The sequence below is a fragment of the Triticum urartu genome, chromosome 7A (assembly GCF_056163025.1).
Source record: "Triticum urartu cultivar PI428250 chromosome 7A, HENAU_Tu73, whole genome shotgun sequence".
Classification (NCBI taxonomy): domain Eukaryota; kingdom Viridiplantae; phylum Streptophyta; class Magnoliopsida; order Poales; family Poaceae; genus Triticum; species Triticum urartu.
In genome coordinates, this window is record NC_141879.1 from 263,966,195 (window position 1) to 263,984,699 (window position 18,505).

An 18,505-nucleotide genomic window follows, 5' to 3' on the forward strand; every position below is an offset into this window, starting at 1 on the left:
TTATATTCTTCGTTCTTTCTTCTTTCTTTCACTACTTTCATCCCCGCATGGATTACCACAAGTCTCAAAGAAGGCAGGGGCCCAACGATGCTAATTTAATGATTTTTTTAGGTGTATCACCACCTTAATCTCTCTCTTTGTTATCAAATGGATTTGTTCGGTTGCAAACTTGCACTAGGGCCTTAGAATTGCTAGGGTCGGCCCTGGCAGGCGGACGTCACATGTATCTTCCTTTCATAAAGATCATCCGCGAGAGCCAAAGCCTCCCTGATAACAAGAGATTCGAGTATAGCTGGATCGGATATGTTTTGGAAAACCATTAGATGATGCACCCAAAAACATATATGTTTGGTCGTAGCAAACCTCACCCACACCTTCATGTGAGGCTCCTCTACCAACTGCGACATCGACGTTAACCTTCATAAGATCCGCCGAAGAGGCGATCCATGTTATTGGTCTGTTCGATGATAAACGAAACACATGCCATCTAGAAATATGAATGGCCTTTAGCTCGCCAAGGTATGACTGCACCAAGCCATGGATAGGAAATGGACTTTGATATTTTTTCTCATGGATCGCTTTCTCGTGGATGGCAAACAACCACTTTTTACATTGTCGTCCTTGTTAACACACAACAGCTCTAGTATTGGTTCCATTGAGAGGGCCCAAGTATTTCTTGCCATATAGCAGCTTAGCAAGCCGTGCCTCCATGTATCCTCCGCCCCACAAAGGCAGCAGGCGCTCGTCGTCGACATATTGTCGTGTATAGAATGCTGAGCCAGCCTTAGAAGAAAGTTTTTAAGTTCCAAATGAATTTTGATGCTCCAAAGATTATCTTTGAACCCTGTTGAGGTAACCTTTTGTAGGCTATCTTTGAACTCTTTTCGTCATTATTTCCCTCACGTGTAGGCCTTCTTCTTCTATATCTACTGCTGCCTCTGGTTGGGTTTATCTTTGTATAGTGCGTCAAATTTTGACCACCTATTTGTCTAGCAAAATGTTAATGCATGTCGCTAAAAATTATATTGTTGAATTCATATTTGAATGTACCCCCTCTGTTTATTTTTACTACATTAGATGAGACATGCCTTTCAACACCAGGGTGCCCGCACACCCTCCATGAACAGTAAATAATAAAATTTGAAATTCTGGGACATCAAACATGATCAAACGTTTGATGTTTTCGCAAAGTTTCAGCCACAAATAAAATTCGAGGAGCCCTCACAAAAAAAACATTGCTCAAAAAGTGCACATAAACTTTGAACAATGATTTTTTTTGTGAGGGAATGTTATTTGTGGCTGAAACTTTTCCAGAACATCAAATGTTTTATCATATTTGATGTCCCAAAGTTTCAGTTTTTTTTAATTTACTGTTCATTAGGGTGTAGGGGCACCTGGGAGCTATCACACCTTTGCGATATTAGATTTATTTTAAATTCAAACTTTGTAAAGTCTGACCAAATTTATATTATGAATCATCAACATCTTGAATACCAAATACATAAAATATTTCATGACAGTTCTAATTATATTGATTTTGTACCATGAATGTTAATAATTTTTTATGTAAACTTGGTCAAACTTTGAAGAGTTTGACTTCTGACAAATCTAATACGCGAAGTCACACGAAAAAGCACCGCTTAAAAGAAAACCACCAAAACCTAGGGAGAACCAAGCAAAGGCGGAAAAGCCAAAAAAAATGATGTGCAAGAAAAAAAATCTCAAGGGTTTGTCCAACACACAACACGTAACGGCAACTAAACGGATCACTTGGCGCGCTCCCATGCCCAAGAAAGCACTCCCTTCGTTCCAAATTACTCGTCGCAGAAATGGATGTATCTAAAACTAAAATACATCTAGATACATCCATACTTGCGACAAGTAATTCGAAACGGAGGGAGTAACTATTATGGGAGCCCTCTAAGAGATACCCCTTGATTAGTTGCTCCCCTCATAGTAAGGAATGTTGTTGATTGTCTCCCATTGCGCTAGCCACATGGGCCAGATTCAACTAGTGTGATTTCTTTCAAAAAATAAAAACCGAAATAAAGGTTTGTTTTTATTTTTCCATATATATATACATCAAAATGTTCTAAACATTATACTTGGAATAAAATAAAATAGGTCAATGTTTTTAAAAATTGATCATGCAATTAAAAAGTGCCATGTGTTTTATAAATGCTTGTGCAATTAGAAAAATGTTCATGCATTTCAATTTATTATTGTAATTTTTAAAAATATATAATATAAAAAAGAAGGGATAAGAAAACACAAAAGGCTAGATAAAACCCGGTTTCAAAATACCCCCCCCCCCAAATAAATATAAAAGCATTTAGATCACTATTCTAGTGTTCTAGCCGCTCTTATAAATCTTTACAGTGGAAATAATAAACTGATAAACTGCACCAAAAGAAACCAAAAGAAAAATTGCCCCAGGGGCCGTTGACGCCGGGTTTTGCTAAAGGCGAACGGATCATTTTCGCGCAGTGAGCGGTGTATAGCACCGCCCGTCACCCAGAGCAATATACTCCCTCTTTTCATCTATATAGAGTCTAATGCGTTTTTCGAGGCTAACTTTGACCAAACTTTAAAGCAATAATATATGACATGCAACTTACACGAAGCATACCTTCAAATTCGTATGACAAAGGAACTTCCAATAATATAATTTTTATAGTCTACATCTCATGTGCTATTAATTTTGTCAATAATCAAAGACTATCTTGAAAAATATATTAGACCTTATATAGATGGAAGGAGGGAGTATACTGTTTTGCCCTCTCCCTAACTTGTGCCAAAGTGAAGTATGAATGCTACAAGGGCACCTGCAGTCCCCGTGTCTCCCTCAAATACCCACAGTGCACGGCAAGAGAGTCTCACACTCCTAACAATCTCAATGTCCAGAGGCAGAAAGCTACCCAAAAAATCCTTCAATGCAATTTTGTACTCCCTTCGTAAAAAAATAAAATAAGAGTGTTTAGATCATTCACTAATGACCTAAACGTTTTTATATTTTTTTTACAGAGGGAGTGATCGAGTAACCAACTTACAGAAGTGATAATACTATGAATCATAATCCTTCAAATTTCCTATAAAATTCTTTCAAAACGATAAATATCACACATGTGGCAGATTCTTTAGAACTAAATGAAGCTGGGAGAAAATAAGTGCTTGACTGCCTACAGACTAAAAGGGCATTACGGCAATGGCCTTCTTTTCCTACTCTTGAACAGCGTAGATCGACATTCATCTCATTCTTCGACCAGTTCTAATAGCTGGGGAACTTGCATGACAAATAGCCTGCAGGCAAAAGACATGGTAGTCAGCGACAGATCAACACTGAGCTGAGGTGCGAGCAACAAATCATTAGTCTTTACAATAATAACGGATGAGCTGTTAAGCAGACATCAAGTAGTCCGCCCGCAAAAAAAAAGCACGCATCAAGTCCAAATGGATTCCGAAAAGGACGCCGATAACTGTCACACGTGTGGGCGTTAAGAAATCTGCCCACACGTTCTGTGTGGTGCCTAAGAAGACCAGCCCACACGTTTGTGTGTGGGCAAAACAACTAGCACACACGCCTTTTTTCCCCTCCCGGTCCCTCTTACACGCGTGCGTGTGGGCGAAATAGATAACGCCCACACGCCCGGTACGTCAGGCCTCGTACCTCTTGGTCCCGCACGCCCCACGTGACACTTTACTGCGCGCCCCGCAGTTGCCATGGGCCGGACCCTCGTCCATGTTCGTTTAAGTGCAGTTGCCATGTCGCTGAACTACAGTTGCCATGTCAGACAACTACAGTTGCCATGTTTGTTCAACTGCAGTTGCCATCTCAGGTCAAAGTTTCAGATTGCCATTTTTTGAACAACTACAGCTGTTGCCATGTGTGGTCTGGTCTACTGCAGTTGCCATGATTTCAAAACTTTAGGAGTTGCCACCTACTAACACTAGGCAGTTGCCATGTAGCGCTACAAGAAAAGGCGTGGCAAAAAACATGCTCGGGTAAAAGAGAGAGTTGCCATGTGCTCACAAGCACGCTAGGGCAGTTGTCATTTAAAAAGAAAGAGTTGTCATCTGCTTACGTGCACGCTAGGGCAATTTGCCATGTATCATGCAAAACATATGGCAACTGACATGTTCAGGTAAAAAAAGAGAGAGTTGCCATCTGCTTGCAATCACACTAGGGCAGTTGCCATGTACACTGCAAAACGCATGGCAACTGGCAGCTTGGGTGTGGGAGAGGAGGCGGACGTGTGGGCGAGATGGCAAACGCCCACACACCAGCCCTTGTGCGTGACTGAAAACTGGTGTGTGGGCGAACTGCTAAACGCCCACACACCGGCCCCTCCGTGTGGTAAAACGGATGTGTGGGCGACCTCTCTTACACACCACATACGCGAGTTGTCCTACGTGGCATACAAAATCAGCTAATTCGTGCCAAGATTCATGCAGAAGTTACTGGACGGTGATGGAGGCGTGTGGATGAGTTGGCTAACGCCCACACATGTAGGCGTTAACATTTCCGTCCGAAAATTATGTATGAAGTATATATATGCACGAAACTAAAATAATACTATATTCTCTTTTTTGCAAAGTAATACTACTGTATTCATTAGTATGCAATCAGAAAAAGGATCATAACCTGGGGCATTTGGCATAGAAAATGATAGGCATGAAATGCGAACAGCAAATCGCACATGTTTCGAGGCGAAATGAAAATACAATTCAGAAGTTTTTTTTCGCGAATAATTCACAAGCTTAGTATGTACAATGGCGAGCCTAATGTTTAGCAAGATCAACGTTGAGGCAATGTACAAACTTATCCAACTATTAAACTCATCTTTCTAAAAAAAACTATTAAACCCATCACCTAGTATCTATTTTCTCCATATTTACGGTCATATTTCTGTTAACAAGTATTATTGGAAAAATACTACTACTGCTAATTATCACCACATTATAATGACAACAACCACAATTACTGGAAAACAAATTTATGAACTAACCATAACAATCGGTTACTCAGTTGATTGAACAGCACTGCCAATTAATCTTGCTAGCATTAGCGAACAAATTTGTAAAGATTTGCGAGCATTAATCAGGAATGCTTAGACGAACTTACTTGGATCTTTGTTAGTCTTCACTGCAAGGCCATTGAAGTAACAACTGCCTCCCTTGGCCTTGAACTGCTGCCAGTACGCATTGATCGCGTAGCTTGCATGCGCGTCGACGGTGTTGGGCTCGTAGCACGCACCGCCGGGCTGGATGGCGGCGCACGTCCCCGTCCCTTGCCCGCAGGCGTAATTCAGGGCGAGGGCCACCGCCGTCTCGTTCAACGGCTTGCCGCCGGCGGCCAGGACGCACCACTCGAGCTTGCCGGTCTGGTCATCCGGCGGTGGCAGCGGCGGGTAGGAGCGCGCCGTCCGCCTGCCGGTGAGGTCGATCTGGTACACCCACGTACCGTTCGGGTAGAACATCCCCCAGTGCCGCTCAGTGCCCGCCCCCGGCTTCAAGTCCTCGTTGTACAGCGCGAAGACGAAGGCCGGCATTTTGGACCTCGGTCGCGCCGGCGTGCCGAGTTTTTTGTGCATCCGACGGGCAAGGTGGCGGTTGTAGAGCGCGGCATTGCGCACGTTGGCGCCGGCCTGTCCCGGGTCGCCGGCGTTCGGCCAGCCCGTCTCCGAGATGGCCAGCTTCACGCCGCCGTACCCCAGCTTGTCCATCGCGGCTATGCAGGCGTCGAGCATTTGGTCGAGCAGGTTGGTGTAGGTGAGCCGCGTGGCCGGATCGACGTAGTGGCTGCTCGCGTTGCCCTCGAAGAGCGCGTAGTCCAGCGAGATGTCCTTCTGATTGGCCGCCCAAGGGAAGTACGGGTACGCGTCGACGAAGTAGTAGGAGCGAGTGTGGTTGAGGAAGTCGAGCAGCGGCCGCATGACGGAGCCGGCGATGTCCTCGCGGAACGCGCCGGCGGAGGGCGGGTAGGACGCCGCCAGCGCGTCCATGGCGAGCGGGGTCCCGAGCTTGACGCGGCCGAGACCGATCGCGTGGAGCGCGTGGCGGAGGTTCTTCATCGCCGACACGATCTTGCCCCACGTGGACGCCGCGAGGGCGGGGTAGGAGAGCAACTCGTTGCCGACGAGCAGGTACCTCACCCGCACCCGGGGGTGCTGCCTGAGGTTGTTGTCCACCCACTTGTGTGCGGCGGCGCGGGAGTCGGCCAGATAGGGGACGATGTCGTTCGGCACCATGACGGAGACCGGGATGCCCGTCCCGGCCAGGGCGTGCAGGATGCGCTGGTCGGCGTTGTAGAGCTTGACGGCGCCCGCGTTCGCCTTGCGGAGGAGCTTGACGGAGCGCGCCGCCGTGGGGAGGTCGTCGCCGAGGTTGCCGTAGTTGACGCCGATGGCGCGGGGCCGCCTGTACGCCGCCGCCGCGGCTGCATGCATGCAACAGAGGGTAGTTAGCCACGGTGGTCACTGGTCAGGAACTAATTAATCAAGTAAACATTAGATTGGTGCGCGGAGAGGGGAACGTGAGGGATCACCATGGCAGTGGCACGCGAAGGCGGCGAGGAGGAGGAGGGCGCAGAGGGAGGACGCCATTTCTGCGCGTGTGTTCTCTTGCGAATTGTTGAATCTATATTGATTTTGATCTGAGAGATGGAATGGAGAGTGTTTGTGATCATATAAAGGGGAGGGCTTTCAGGGAGAGGTTGGGTTAGATATTTATATTAAGCACACGAATGTACTTAAAACAGGGAAGGAAAATAGCGCTACGTAGCCTTCTTTTCAGGGGATGCCGCTACCTAACCATTTTTTCTCGGGGCTGCCGCTATGGGAAGTAACCTGGAAACCCTAAAACGGCGCAACAGAAGTATCCTTCCACATAGATGTCCTTGTGAGCCCGTTTATTGTTACTTAGATTTTTTTTAAAACTATGATGATTTTTATAGCAAATTCGGAAACTATACACCCTAATGGAGAAAAATCAAAAGTATCAGCCCGTCGGCCTCCCCGAAGAGGGACTTTTCGGCCAACCGTTGGCCATTCGGCCAACAGTTGGCCAAAGAGTCCTTCTTCGGCCAACACCTGCTCTACTGTTTAAAAAAATTCATATCAAATAGGATTTTTAGTATTTTAATTTGATTCTTTTTGCATTAGATTAGAAATTTTATGAAGTTTCCATAGATATCATGTTTGACTAGATTTGAAAGTTTGAATTTAATTTTTTCATGAATTTGCTCAAATAACTAGATTGCCTATAATTTGAGTTAGGAGTATTTTTTTAAGATGATTCTTTTTGCTACTGGTTCTTTGTGAATTTGTTCATCAGTAGTAATTAATTGGCGAATTTTATAATTATTTAAAATTAGGTTTTTATGAAAACAGTTCTGTTTTAGTGTTTGTTAGGTTTTATGCTATTTCTTTTAATTTTAATTGCTTTAAATTTTTTCTTTAGATTTTGACTTATTCTTTTTGTTTCTGTTTAGTTATCAGTAGCTATTTTATTTGTAGTATTTTATTGTATTTTATTTCTTTTATCCTACTAGAAAACTTGTTTTGAGCTTCATAGGAGTTTATATTTAAAAGTGCCTTGTAAATCCTGTACAACCATTGCCGTTTTATACATGACAAAAAAAAATACTTTCCCGCAATCTTTTTCCCTCCATTTTCTTTGCCGCCATTTTATTTCTCGCCATTCTCTCCCGCCACACTAAGGAGTGCTGCATCGACGGAGGATGACGATGATGCCTTCATGTGGAGTGTGAGAGAAGTCATAAGTGTGAAACACTCTCCGATGATGATGACGAAGCTGCAAACACTTATGACTTCTCTCAGACAGTGTTTCACACTCCACCAGCAGCACCGACGCGGGAGACACAGACCGTGTCAGACGATGTTATCTACGATCGTGGACATCATGAGGCTCGTTTTATAAGTTGAGAAGTGAAGATGGCGAGAAAGAAGATGGCGGGAGAGAATGGCGGGAAAGAAAATGAAGGGAGAGAATGGCGAGAAATAAAATGACGGGAGAAAATGGAGGGAGGGAATGACGTAAAAACCTAATTTTAAATAATCCTAAAATTCACCAATTAATTACTACTGATAAATAAAGTCACAAAGAACCAGTAGCAAAAAGAATACTCCTAGCTCAAATTATAGGCAATCTAGTGATTTGAGAAAATTCATGAAAATTCAAATTCAAACTTCCAAATCTAGTCAAACTTGATATCTACAGAAACTTCGTAAAATTTCTAATCTAATGCAAAAAGAATCAAATTAAAATACTAAAAATCCTATTTGATATGAATTTTCTAAAAAGTAGAGCAGTTGATGGCCGAAAAGTACTCTTTGACCAACCGTTGGCCGAAAAGTATTTTTTGGCCAACCGTTGGCCGAAAAGTCCTTTTTGGCCAACTGTTGGCCGAAAAGTCACTCTTTGGCCAACAGGAGACCGAAAAGTCCCTTTTCGGCCAACAAGAGGCCGACGGGGTGATACTTTTGATTTTTCTCCATTAGGGTGTATAGTTTTCGAATTTGCTATAAAAATCATCATAATTTTTTTAAAAAAATCTGTTACTTAGAGGCTGTATGATTGTTATCCTGAGAAAAATCTGCCTGGCCAGAGGAAAACCGGACACTAGCCTGAACCTTGCTTGGTTGGCAGCCTAAGCACTCTTATAGCTAGCGTGACCTAAGCACACAGGCACACAATTAGCCGGAGTCAGGCCATCAAAATCGGAGGCCTGAGCTTCAGGCACGCACATACAAATATATTTTAATGGTTGATCAGTGTGCTTTAGTGGTTCACTCATGGTGTATGCAGCTAGCAGTCATTGCACCTACCATTCTTTATTTTCTCAGGCTCAGGCACGAGCCAAACAACACTTGGTCGGAGCTGAAAAACAATACATAATACGTTTGCTGCAATTTACAAAGGGCGAGCAAAAACATGTTTCAGCTTACCTTTTCTTTTTTGAGAAATCTTGCCCACTTTATTGATTCGAAACCATGTTTATAGATACATGTCTCAGTTACCTGACATCATTCGGATCGATATGAGGGCGATTTAAACATGTTTTTTTCTGGGGACAGAAGGAGGGTCTCGCCTCAGGGTGGGCCCTTGCGTCGCTGCTATTGGGCTGGCCCAGTAGCTTCATTCATCGCCTGTTTGTTTGTCCTATCTTCTTCTTTGCTTATACCCTAAAAAAAATCTTCTTTGCTTCTCGTTTGTTCTTTTTTCTACTACATTTTTATATTTAAAAATATAGTATAACCGCATGTATTTCAAAAATTAACTTACAACTTTACTTTGCAGAAAATTCACCGCAAATTTTAAAAATGTTAGTACGGTGTATTTGTTTTGTAAAAACATTCATCACAATTTTTAAAAATAATTCTACCTTTCAAAAAAACATTTATAAAAAGTTCACATGTTTGAAAAAAGTGTTTGTGAATATTAAAAAGTTCAGACAGATTTAAAAGTGATTGTGTAATTTAAAAATGTTCCGTACCATTCAAAAATATGTTCATTATATTTTTTCTAAATGTCTGTGACATTTTTCTAAAATATTAAACAATATAATATCCACTTAATTAAAAAAATTCGTGTCATTTAAAAAAGCACTTGTTTCCTAAAAATGTTCGTGATATTTTTCAAAAATGTTTGTAAAATATGAAATAAAATCAAAAAATGTATCGTTCATAAAATGTTCAATGTGTTGTTCAAAATGTTTAACCTGTATTATGAATAAAATGTTCAAACATATGTTTTAAAAACTAATCATAATATATTTGAAAAATCTATAATGATGCGCAAGTGTATTATTCGTCGCCCACCCCCTTACACTTGCACCGCCTCTTGAAAACTTATAGTCGCAACACCTTCTTGAAAACTTGCATTTTATGATGCCCCTTGAAAACTTGCAGTTGCGACCCTCCTTGAAAACTTACAGGTGCGGCACATCTTGAAAACTTGCAGTTGCAACCCTTCTTGAAAAACCTATAGTTGTGCCCTCTCTTGAACAATTGCAGATGCTCCATCCCTTGAAAACTTGCAACTGCAACGCAACTTGTAATTTGTGACACCTTTTTTTTTGAAACAAGGCAAAAGATTTGCCATTTTCATTGATTAAGAAGAAGCGAATTGTCCGGTTAATTAACGGAAATCCGAACTAAAACCGTTACAGAACGCCCACGGAAAAGGGCACACCGACCGACCTGGCACCCACAAGATCACGCACACCATCAAGGAGACGACACTGTCGAGGCTGCCTGCAATGTTATCGTCATCACCTCTCCCCGAGCAGGCGACTTCGACTTCGCCGCTTATGACCTGTCAAGACCCCTCCGAACGACTGACGCCCAAGGACCTCGTCGGCAATAGCCAAACAATCAGCCAAAACGTCGAGGATCGGCAGCTCCGATTTTGCTGATGCGCTTCAGAGGAGAAAGTTGCAAGCCTCGCACCGACCTAGTCCAACACAACCTCCGGAGAGCACCGTCCGCTCAAACCATCCTCATGGAGTCATCGTTGCCGCAGGGGGCCCGCCACACGCAGCTCTGACTTCTCTGTCACAGTGGGAAACAAACATAGGCGCACCCAATGGCGAATCGAACCGTCAACATCAGAAGGACAAGCCGCGACCCAGCTCGCACGCCACCATCGTCGTCGCCACACAAGTCGCAACGCTAACCACTCGCATCACCGGTCTTCAAAGCAACGCCCCAAAGGAGGAAATGTCATAGAGACGACATCGTTGCCCAACCCAGCCGGGTCTAGGCTTTAACCGAAGAACCAGACCCGAGGATGAAGCGCGGTGATGACAACTCCATAGTGACGCCTTCAAGAAGGTAACGGCACCCGCATGCGCCGCCGCCACTGGCCGACGCAAGCCAGGCAAGCCTTCGCTCGAAGCAACTCGAGAACCACCCACCCCACGCAGCCGACCACGCCAACCCGCACATCGGCTGGCCCGTACACTTCCCGTGCCTCGACGGCGTCATCAACACATATGAGCCACCACCGATCCTCGTCGCCAGCCAACGCCGCAAGCTAGATCTAACCTAGCCCGGCAAGATCGGACAACCACCAGCGGTCGCTCCATCAACGGAGGAGCCAACAGCCATGCACCACCAATGCACTAGGGGCACACCCACCAGGCACGTAACATGGGCTGCCACCCTATCGCTCCAGATCTCCTCGCTGGAGGGACGAAGCCCTCGAGCTCCTCACTGCTGCCGCATGAGGGAGCGCCGCAACCACCACCTCGCCGGAGGGCGCCCCCTAGGGATCCGCCTGAGTGCACCAGGGCGTCCGCCCGAGAAACCGCACCGCGCAGCCGCGGAGGTCCGAGCCTCCCCTACCATAGACACGCGGCCCCGTCGCCGCCGTCTGCCGCGCGGGCTTATCCCGCCAGCGTCCTCTAGCGGCGACGAGGGAGGAGGAGGCTAATACGTCCATTTTGCATCATGTTTTTCTACTGTTATTTATGATGTTTTTATGCATAATAATGTTTTTTGGAGTAATTCTAATGCCTTTTCTCCAATAATATGCAAGGTACACACAAAGAGGGAGAATTCCGGCAGCTGGAAATCTGGACCTTGAAAAGCTACGTCAGGCTACCTATTCTGCACAACTCCAAACAAGCTGAATACAAAGATTTTTTATGGAATATATGAGAAATATTGGAGCCAATAAGTACCAGAGGGGGCCCACCAGGTGGGCACAACCCACCTGGGTGCGCCAGGGAGCCCAGGCGCACCCTGGGGGGTTGTGCTCACCCAGGGCCACCTTCGGCGACAATCTTCTGGTATATAAGTCATTTTGACCTAGAAAAAAAAGGAGCGGACTTTCGGGACGGAGCGTTGCCGTCTCGAGGAGGAACTTGGGCAGGAGCACTTTTGCCCTCCGGCGGAGCGATTCCACCGAGGGAACTTCCCTCCCGGAGGGGGAAATCATCATCATCATCATCACCGACAACTCTCCCATCTTGGGGAGGGCAATCTCCATCAACATCTTCAATAGCACCATCTCATCTCAAACCCTAGTTCATCTCTTGTGTTCAATCTTGTTACCGGAACTATAGATTGGTGCTTGTGGGTGACTAGTAGTGTTGATTACATCTTGTAGTTGATTACTATATGGTTTATTTGGTGGAAGATTATATGTTCAGATCCAATATGCTATTTAATACCCCTCTGACCTTGAGCATGATTATCATTTGTGAGTAGTTACGTTTGTTCTTGAGGTCACGGGAGAAATCATGTTGCAACTAATCATGTGAACTTGACATGTGTTCGATATTTTGATAGTATGTATGTTGTGATTCCCTTAGTGGTATCATGTGAACGTCGACTACATGTCACTTCACCATATTTGGTCCTAAGGGAATGCATTGTGGAGTAGTTATTAGATGATGGGTTGCGAGAGTGACAGAAGCTTAAACCCTAGTTTATGCGCTATTCCGCAAGGGACCGATTGGAACCAAAAGTTTAATGCTATGGTTAGGATTTATCCTTAATACTTTTATCGTAGTTGCGGATGCTTGCGAGGGGGTTAATCATAAGTATGAGGTTTGTGATACGTCTCCAACGTATCTACTTTTCCAAACACTTTTGCCCTTGTTTTGGACTCTAACTTGCATGATTTGATGAAACTAACCTGGACTGATGTTGTTTTCAGCAGAATTACCATGATGTTATTTTTGTGCAGAAATAAAAGTTCTCGGAATGACCTTAAAATCAACGGAGAATATTTTTGGAATATATAAAAAATACTGGCGAAAGAATCAAGGCCAGGGGGCCACACCCTGTCCATGAGGATGGGGGCGCGCCTGCCCCCCTGGGCGCACCCCCTGCCTCGTGGCCCCCCTGGTGCTCCACCAACCTCAACTCCAACTCTATATATTCACGTTTGGGGAGAAAAAACCCAAAGAGAAGGATTCATCGCGTTTTACGATACGGAGCCGCCGCCAAGCCCTAATCTCTCTCGGGAGGGCTGATCTAGAGTCCGTTCGGGGCTCCGGAGAGGGGAATCCGTTGCAATCATCATCATCAACCTTCCTCCATCACCAATTTCATGATGCTCACCGCCATGCGTGAGTAATTTCATCGTAGGCTTGCTAGACGGTGATGGGTTGGATGAGATTTATCATGTAATCGAGTTAGTTTTGTTAGGGTTTGATCCCTAGTATCCATTATGTTCTGAGATTGATGTTGCTATGACTTTTCTATGCTTAATGCTTGTCACTAGGGCCCGAGTGCCATGATTTTAGATCTAAACCTATTATGTTTTCATGAATATATGTGAGTTCTTGATCCTATCTTGCAAGTCAATAGTCACCTACTATGTGTTATGATCTGGTAACCCCGAAGTGACAATAATCGGAACCACTCCCGGTGATGACCGTAGTTTGAGGAGTTCATGTATTCACTAAGTGTTAATGCTTTGGTCCGGTACTCTATTAAAAGGAGACCTTAATATCGCTTACTTTCCAATAGGACCCGCTACCATGGGAGGGTAGGACAAAAGATGTCATGCAAGTTCTTTTCCATAAGCACATATGACTATATTCGAAATACATGCCTACATTACATTGATGAATTGGAGCTAGTTCTGTGTCACCCTATGTTATAACTGTTGCATGAGGAATCACATCCGACATAATTATCCATCACTGACCATTGCCTATGAGCTTTTCACATATTGATCTTTGCTTAGTTACTTTTCCGTTGTCATTGTTACAATCACTACAAAACTGCCACTCTTACTTTTGCTACCGTTACCGCTGCTATCATATTACTTTGCTACTAAATACTTTTCTGCAGATATTAAGTTTTCCAGGTGTGGTTGAATTGACAACTCGGCTGCTAATACTTGAGAATATTCTTTGGCTCCCCTTGTGTCGAATCAATAAATTTGGGTTGAATACTCTACCCTCAAAAACTATTGTGATCCCCTATACTTGTGGGTTATCAAGACTATTTTCTGGCGCCGTCGCCGGGGAGCATAGCTCTATTCTTTGAGTCACTTGGGATTTATATCTGCTGATCACTATGAAGAACTTGAATGATAAAATAACCAAGATTTTTCCCTCAACCACGAGGGGAGGTAAGGAACTGCCATCTAGCTCTACACTTGATTCACCTTCTGTTATGAGTAAACTTGCGACACCTAAACCTGCTTCTACTATTAATTCTGATATGTCGCATGTTATTGATGATGCCACTTCTGCTTTGCATGATACTTATGATGAAACTACTTCTATGCTTGATAATACTGTGCCACTAGGTGAATTTCTTGATGAACAACTTGCTAGGGCTAGAGAGAATGAAATTATTGAAACTGATAATATTGATGAAAGTGATGACGAAGATTCTCCCCCTAGATATGAATTGCCTGTTGTGCCTGAGGGTTATGTTATGGATGAATAAACTGCTAGAGACTTTTTAGCTTGCAATGATATATATGATCTTAAGAAATTATTAGCTAAGCTTAAAGAAATTTTTTTGAATACTAGAATGAAATTGTAAGTGCATCTAGTGCCCCTTAGTGATTTTGGTGTATTGAAGACTTATAGGTTAAGGGACTAATGCGTTTGTGAGTGTAAACAGGTCTATAAGTCTATGAGGAGTTTGATATTTACAGATAAAGTCGACCCCTAAAAATGAAGTTCTTCGACTGAAGACTTTGGATTTCTGAAGACTTTGAAAGTGAAGAAATTGGTGTGATCCTGAAGACTTGGTATTCATTCGAGGAACATGAAGCATGAAGACTTTTGTTTTCGTAGTTTCATTTTCTCTTTCTTGGGTCATAGGAAACATCGTACTGTTAAAGGGGGTCGAGGAAATACTAAGGAAAAATTTCCAAGTGATGCTCAACTCAAATCCTACACCTACCAATCCCTTCGAGTGAAGCCATTGGAAATCTCATACAACTCAGTCAATTTCTTCAGTGACAGAGACGAAGTTCTTCTGGTCTCTGAGGAATTTGTTCTGGCTGAGGAGTTAGGAATTCGCCAGTGCGGATTGCCTACACAGTGAGGAACATGATATCCCCGAGGATTTTGATACACAAAATTCTGACCGTTGCTATGCTATGCGCCAGCGGTCCCAAAATATCTACCCACCTAACGGTCATATCATTGAAGGACATTTATGTCTTATCATGTCAGGCTGCTCCCTAGGCTATAAATAGCCGCCCCCTACAACCACTAGTTGGTTGGCTGCTCTGAGAGAAACTGACACTTGTCATTTGAGAGCAACCCATCCTCCAAGGACTTTGAGTGAAAATCATCAAGTGAGGAAAACCGAAACCCAAACACCTACAAACCCAAAGTGATTGAGCATCACTGAAGAGATTGATCCTGCGTGGATCTGACGCCTGTTACCTTTGAAGACTGTGCATCTTCTAGACGGTTAGGCGTCATGGTCTAGAGCATCCAAGAGGAAATTGTGGATCACCGAGTAACCGAGTCTGTGAAGGTTTGGAAGTCACCTGAAGACTTACCACGAGTGATTGGGCGAGGTCTGTGTGACCTTAGCTCAAGGGGAATACGGAGAGGACTAAGTGTACTGAGCTGCGTGTTGAGGACTAGGTGTCTAGGACTATGTGTCCTCGGGTTTAAATACCTAGCCGTCCTAACCAGACGTACAACTGTCACAACAGTTGGAACTGGTCTACCAAATCATTGTCTTCACCGAGCTAACTGGTTTCAATTCCTAAAGCCTTCTATTTCCTCATTTCTGTGTTGTGTTCTTATTCATATCTGTTTGAATACTTTGATTGAAGACTTTCTCAATTTCCTCAGTTCAATTTCTTTAGTCTGTTTGTCTTCATTCTGTCTTGTCCTGTGTTTACGCTTTCTGTACTTTGTGCTTGTTTTCATTTCGTCATGAAGACCATGCTTATGTTCTGTTATGTTTACATCTGAGTACTTATTCCGCTACAAGTAGTTCTTCACTCAGGAATTTCCTCACCCTGAAATTCCTTAGTGAAGAATTCATAAAAATCGCCTATTTACCCCCCTCTAGTCGATATAACGCACTTTCAGAAATACAACCCTACTTTTGCTACTTCACCTATTTGTATTTCCGATAAGGATTATGATTTCTCTGTCAACCCTGAGTTAATTACTTTGGTTGAATCTGATCCTTCCCATGGTTATGAAACTAATACTGTTGTGGCACATCTTACTAAATTAAATGATATAGCCACCCTGTTCACTAATGATGAGAAAACTCGCTATTACTTTATCCTTAAGTTGTTTGCGTTCTCATTAAAGGATGATGCTAAAACATGGTTTAATTCTCTTGATCCTGGTTGTGTGCGTAGTCCCCAGGATATGATTTATTACTTCTCTACTAAATATTTCCCCACTCATAAGAAACAAGCTGCCTTAAGGGAAATATATAATTTTGTGCAAATTGAAGAAGAGAGTCTCCCACAAGCTTGGGGGAGGCTTCTCCAATTACTTAATGCTTTGCCTGATCATCCTCTCAAGAAAAATGAAATAATTTATATCTTTTATAATGGACTAACCGATGCTTCCAGAGACCACCTGGATAGTTGTGCTGGTTGTGTTTTCAGGGAAAGAACTGTTGATCAAGCTGAATTGCTATTGAATAATATGTTGAGTAATGAAAATGACTGGACACTTCCTGAACCAACTCCTAAGCCAACTCCGAAGAAAAGGGGTATTCTATTGCTCAGTCCTGAATATATGCAAGAGGCAAAGAAATCTATGAAAGAAAAAGGTATTAAAGGTGAAGATGTTAAGAATTTACCACCTATTGAAGAAATACATGGTCTTGATAACCCGGCACAGGTAGTATAGGTAAATTCTCTCTATAGATTTGATGAAGGTGATATCCCTCGTTATAAGTCTGCTAGCCAATGCTTGGATGAGTTTGATAATTTTATTGTTAAACAAGAAAACTTCAATGCTTATGTTGGTAGACAATTGAAACGTAATGCTTATATGATTGAACACTTGAGTGATTATATGTCTAGAGTTAAAGGTGAGCTTAAATACTTTTGCTATCGTTACTGCTGCTATCATATTACTTTGCTACTAAATACTTTGCTGGAGATATTAAGATTTCCAGGTGTGGTTGAATTGACAACTCAGCTGCTAATACTTGAGAATATTTTTTGGCTCCCCTTGTGTCAAATCAATAAATTTGGGTTGAATACTCTACCCTCAAAAACTGTTGCGATCCCCTATACTTGTGGGTTATCAGTTTGTTCAAGTAAGAACATCACCTAAGCACCGGTCCACCCACATATCAAATTATCAAAGTAGTGAACACGAATCGAATCAACATGATGAAAGTGACTAGATGATATTCCCGTGTACCCTCAGGAACGCTTTGCTTATTATAAGAGACCGTTTTGGCATGTCCTTTGCCTCAAAAGGATTGGGCTACCTTGCTGAACCTTTGTTACTATTATCAATACTTGCTCGTTACAAAATATCTTGCTATCAAACTACTCTGTTACTTACAATTTTAGCACTTGCAGACATTACCTTGCTAAAAACCACTTGTCATTTCCTTCTGCTCCTCGTTGGGTTCGACACTCTTACTTATCAAAAAGAGATACAGTTGATCCCCTATACTTGTGGGTCATTAGAGGCGAGGGGAGGGGCGGCGGCTAGGGTTCCGCCCGAGCTGCCCCCTGAGCGACGCGGGCATCTCTCTTCTCTGTGACGCCCTTTGAAACATGCAGTTGTGGCACCTCTTGAAACCTTGCAGTTGTGGTAATCATGAATAATTGCAGTTGCAACGGCCCTTGAAAACTTGAAGTTGCGAGCCCCGCCCCCTCCCCCTCTTGAAAAACTTGATGCTGCGACCCCTCTTAATAACTTTCTATTACGGAGGCTCTTGAAACCTTGCGGTCGCGAGTCCCCTAGAAAACTTGCAGGTGCGGCTGGGTTTCGACACTTGAAGTTGCATGTCTGGTGGTGGACATGTGATTGGCTGACAATCATATACGAGGCTAACCCGGTGTAGGCCGATCTTTCACGATTGGAGTGGATTCCCTCGAAGAACACGATGAACACGGGGAAGAACAGAGAGAAATCACAAGGGGAAACACTCAAGAACAAGTCCAATCACACATCCACTAGACAATCAAACACACAAGATCCATAAGGTACATGAACAACAAAAGGAAAGATACAAGGTAGAGTTCATCTCCAAGAGGAGGTCTTGATGATATCCTAGACAGGTCTTCCTGTGAGGGGTCTTGATGATATCCCGCAGGATCTTCTCACATGGAGGTCTTGAACTCCATGGGAGTGGTAGTATCTCTCTCTCGAGAGAGTAGAGGTAGGTAGGAGCAAAGCTCACATACAAATGAGCTATCATATTTGCTAACCCTGACTAGAGGAAGGGGAAGGAGTATATATAGTCTAAGCCACGAAGGGGCAAGTTGGGAGGGGATACATGGGCCTCTGGCCTGACTTTGCGTGCAGGCAGGCGCCAGATGTCTGGGTTGGGGG

The 18,505-nt window shown here is 43.6% G+C and overlaps 1 protein-coding gene across 1 annotated transcript; it reads right to left on the reverse strand.

The window, feature by feature from the left end:
- Nucleotides 1-3,035: 3,035 nt before the first annotated feature.
- LOC125523861 (putative glucan endo-1,3-beta-glucosidase A6) lies at nucleotides 3,036-6,706 on the reverse strand. The gene is made up of 3 exons (XM_087535601.1): nucleotides 6,545-6,706; nucleotides 5,123-6,436; nucleotides 3,036-3,300 (listed from the first exon to the last, which is right to left on the reverse strand). Exons 1-3 carry the CDS (start codon nucleotides 6,600-6,602, stop codon nucleotides 3,269-3,271), a joined length of 1,404 nt encoding a protein of 467 aa, XP_087391727.1. The 5' UTR covers nucleotides 6,603-6,706; the 3' UTR covers nucleotides 3,036-3,268.
- Between the last annotated feature and the right edge of the window lie 11,799 nt (nucleotides 6,707-18,505).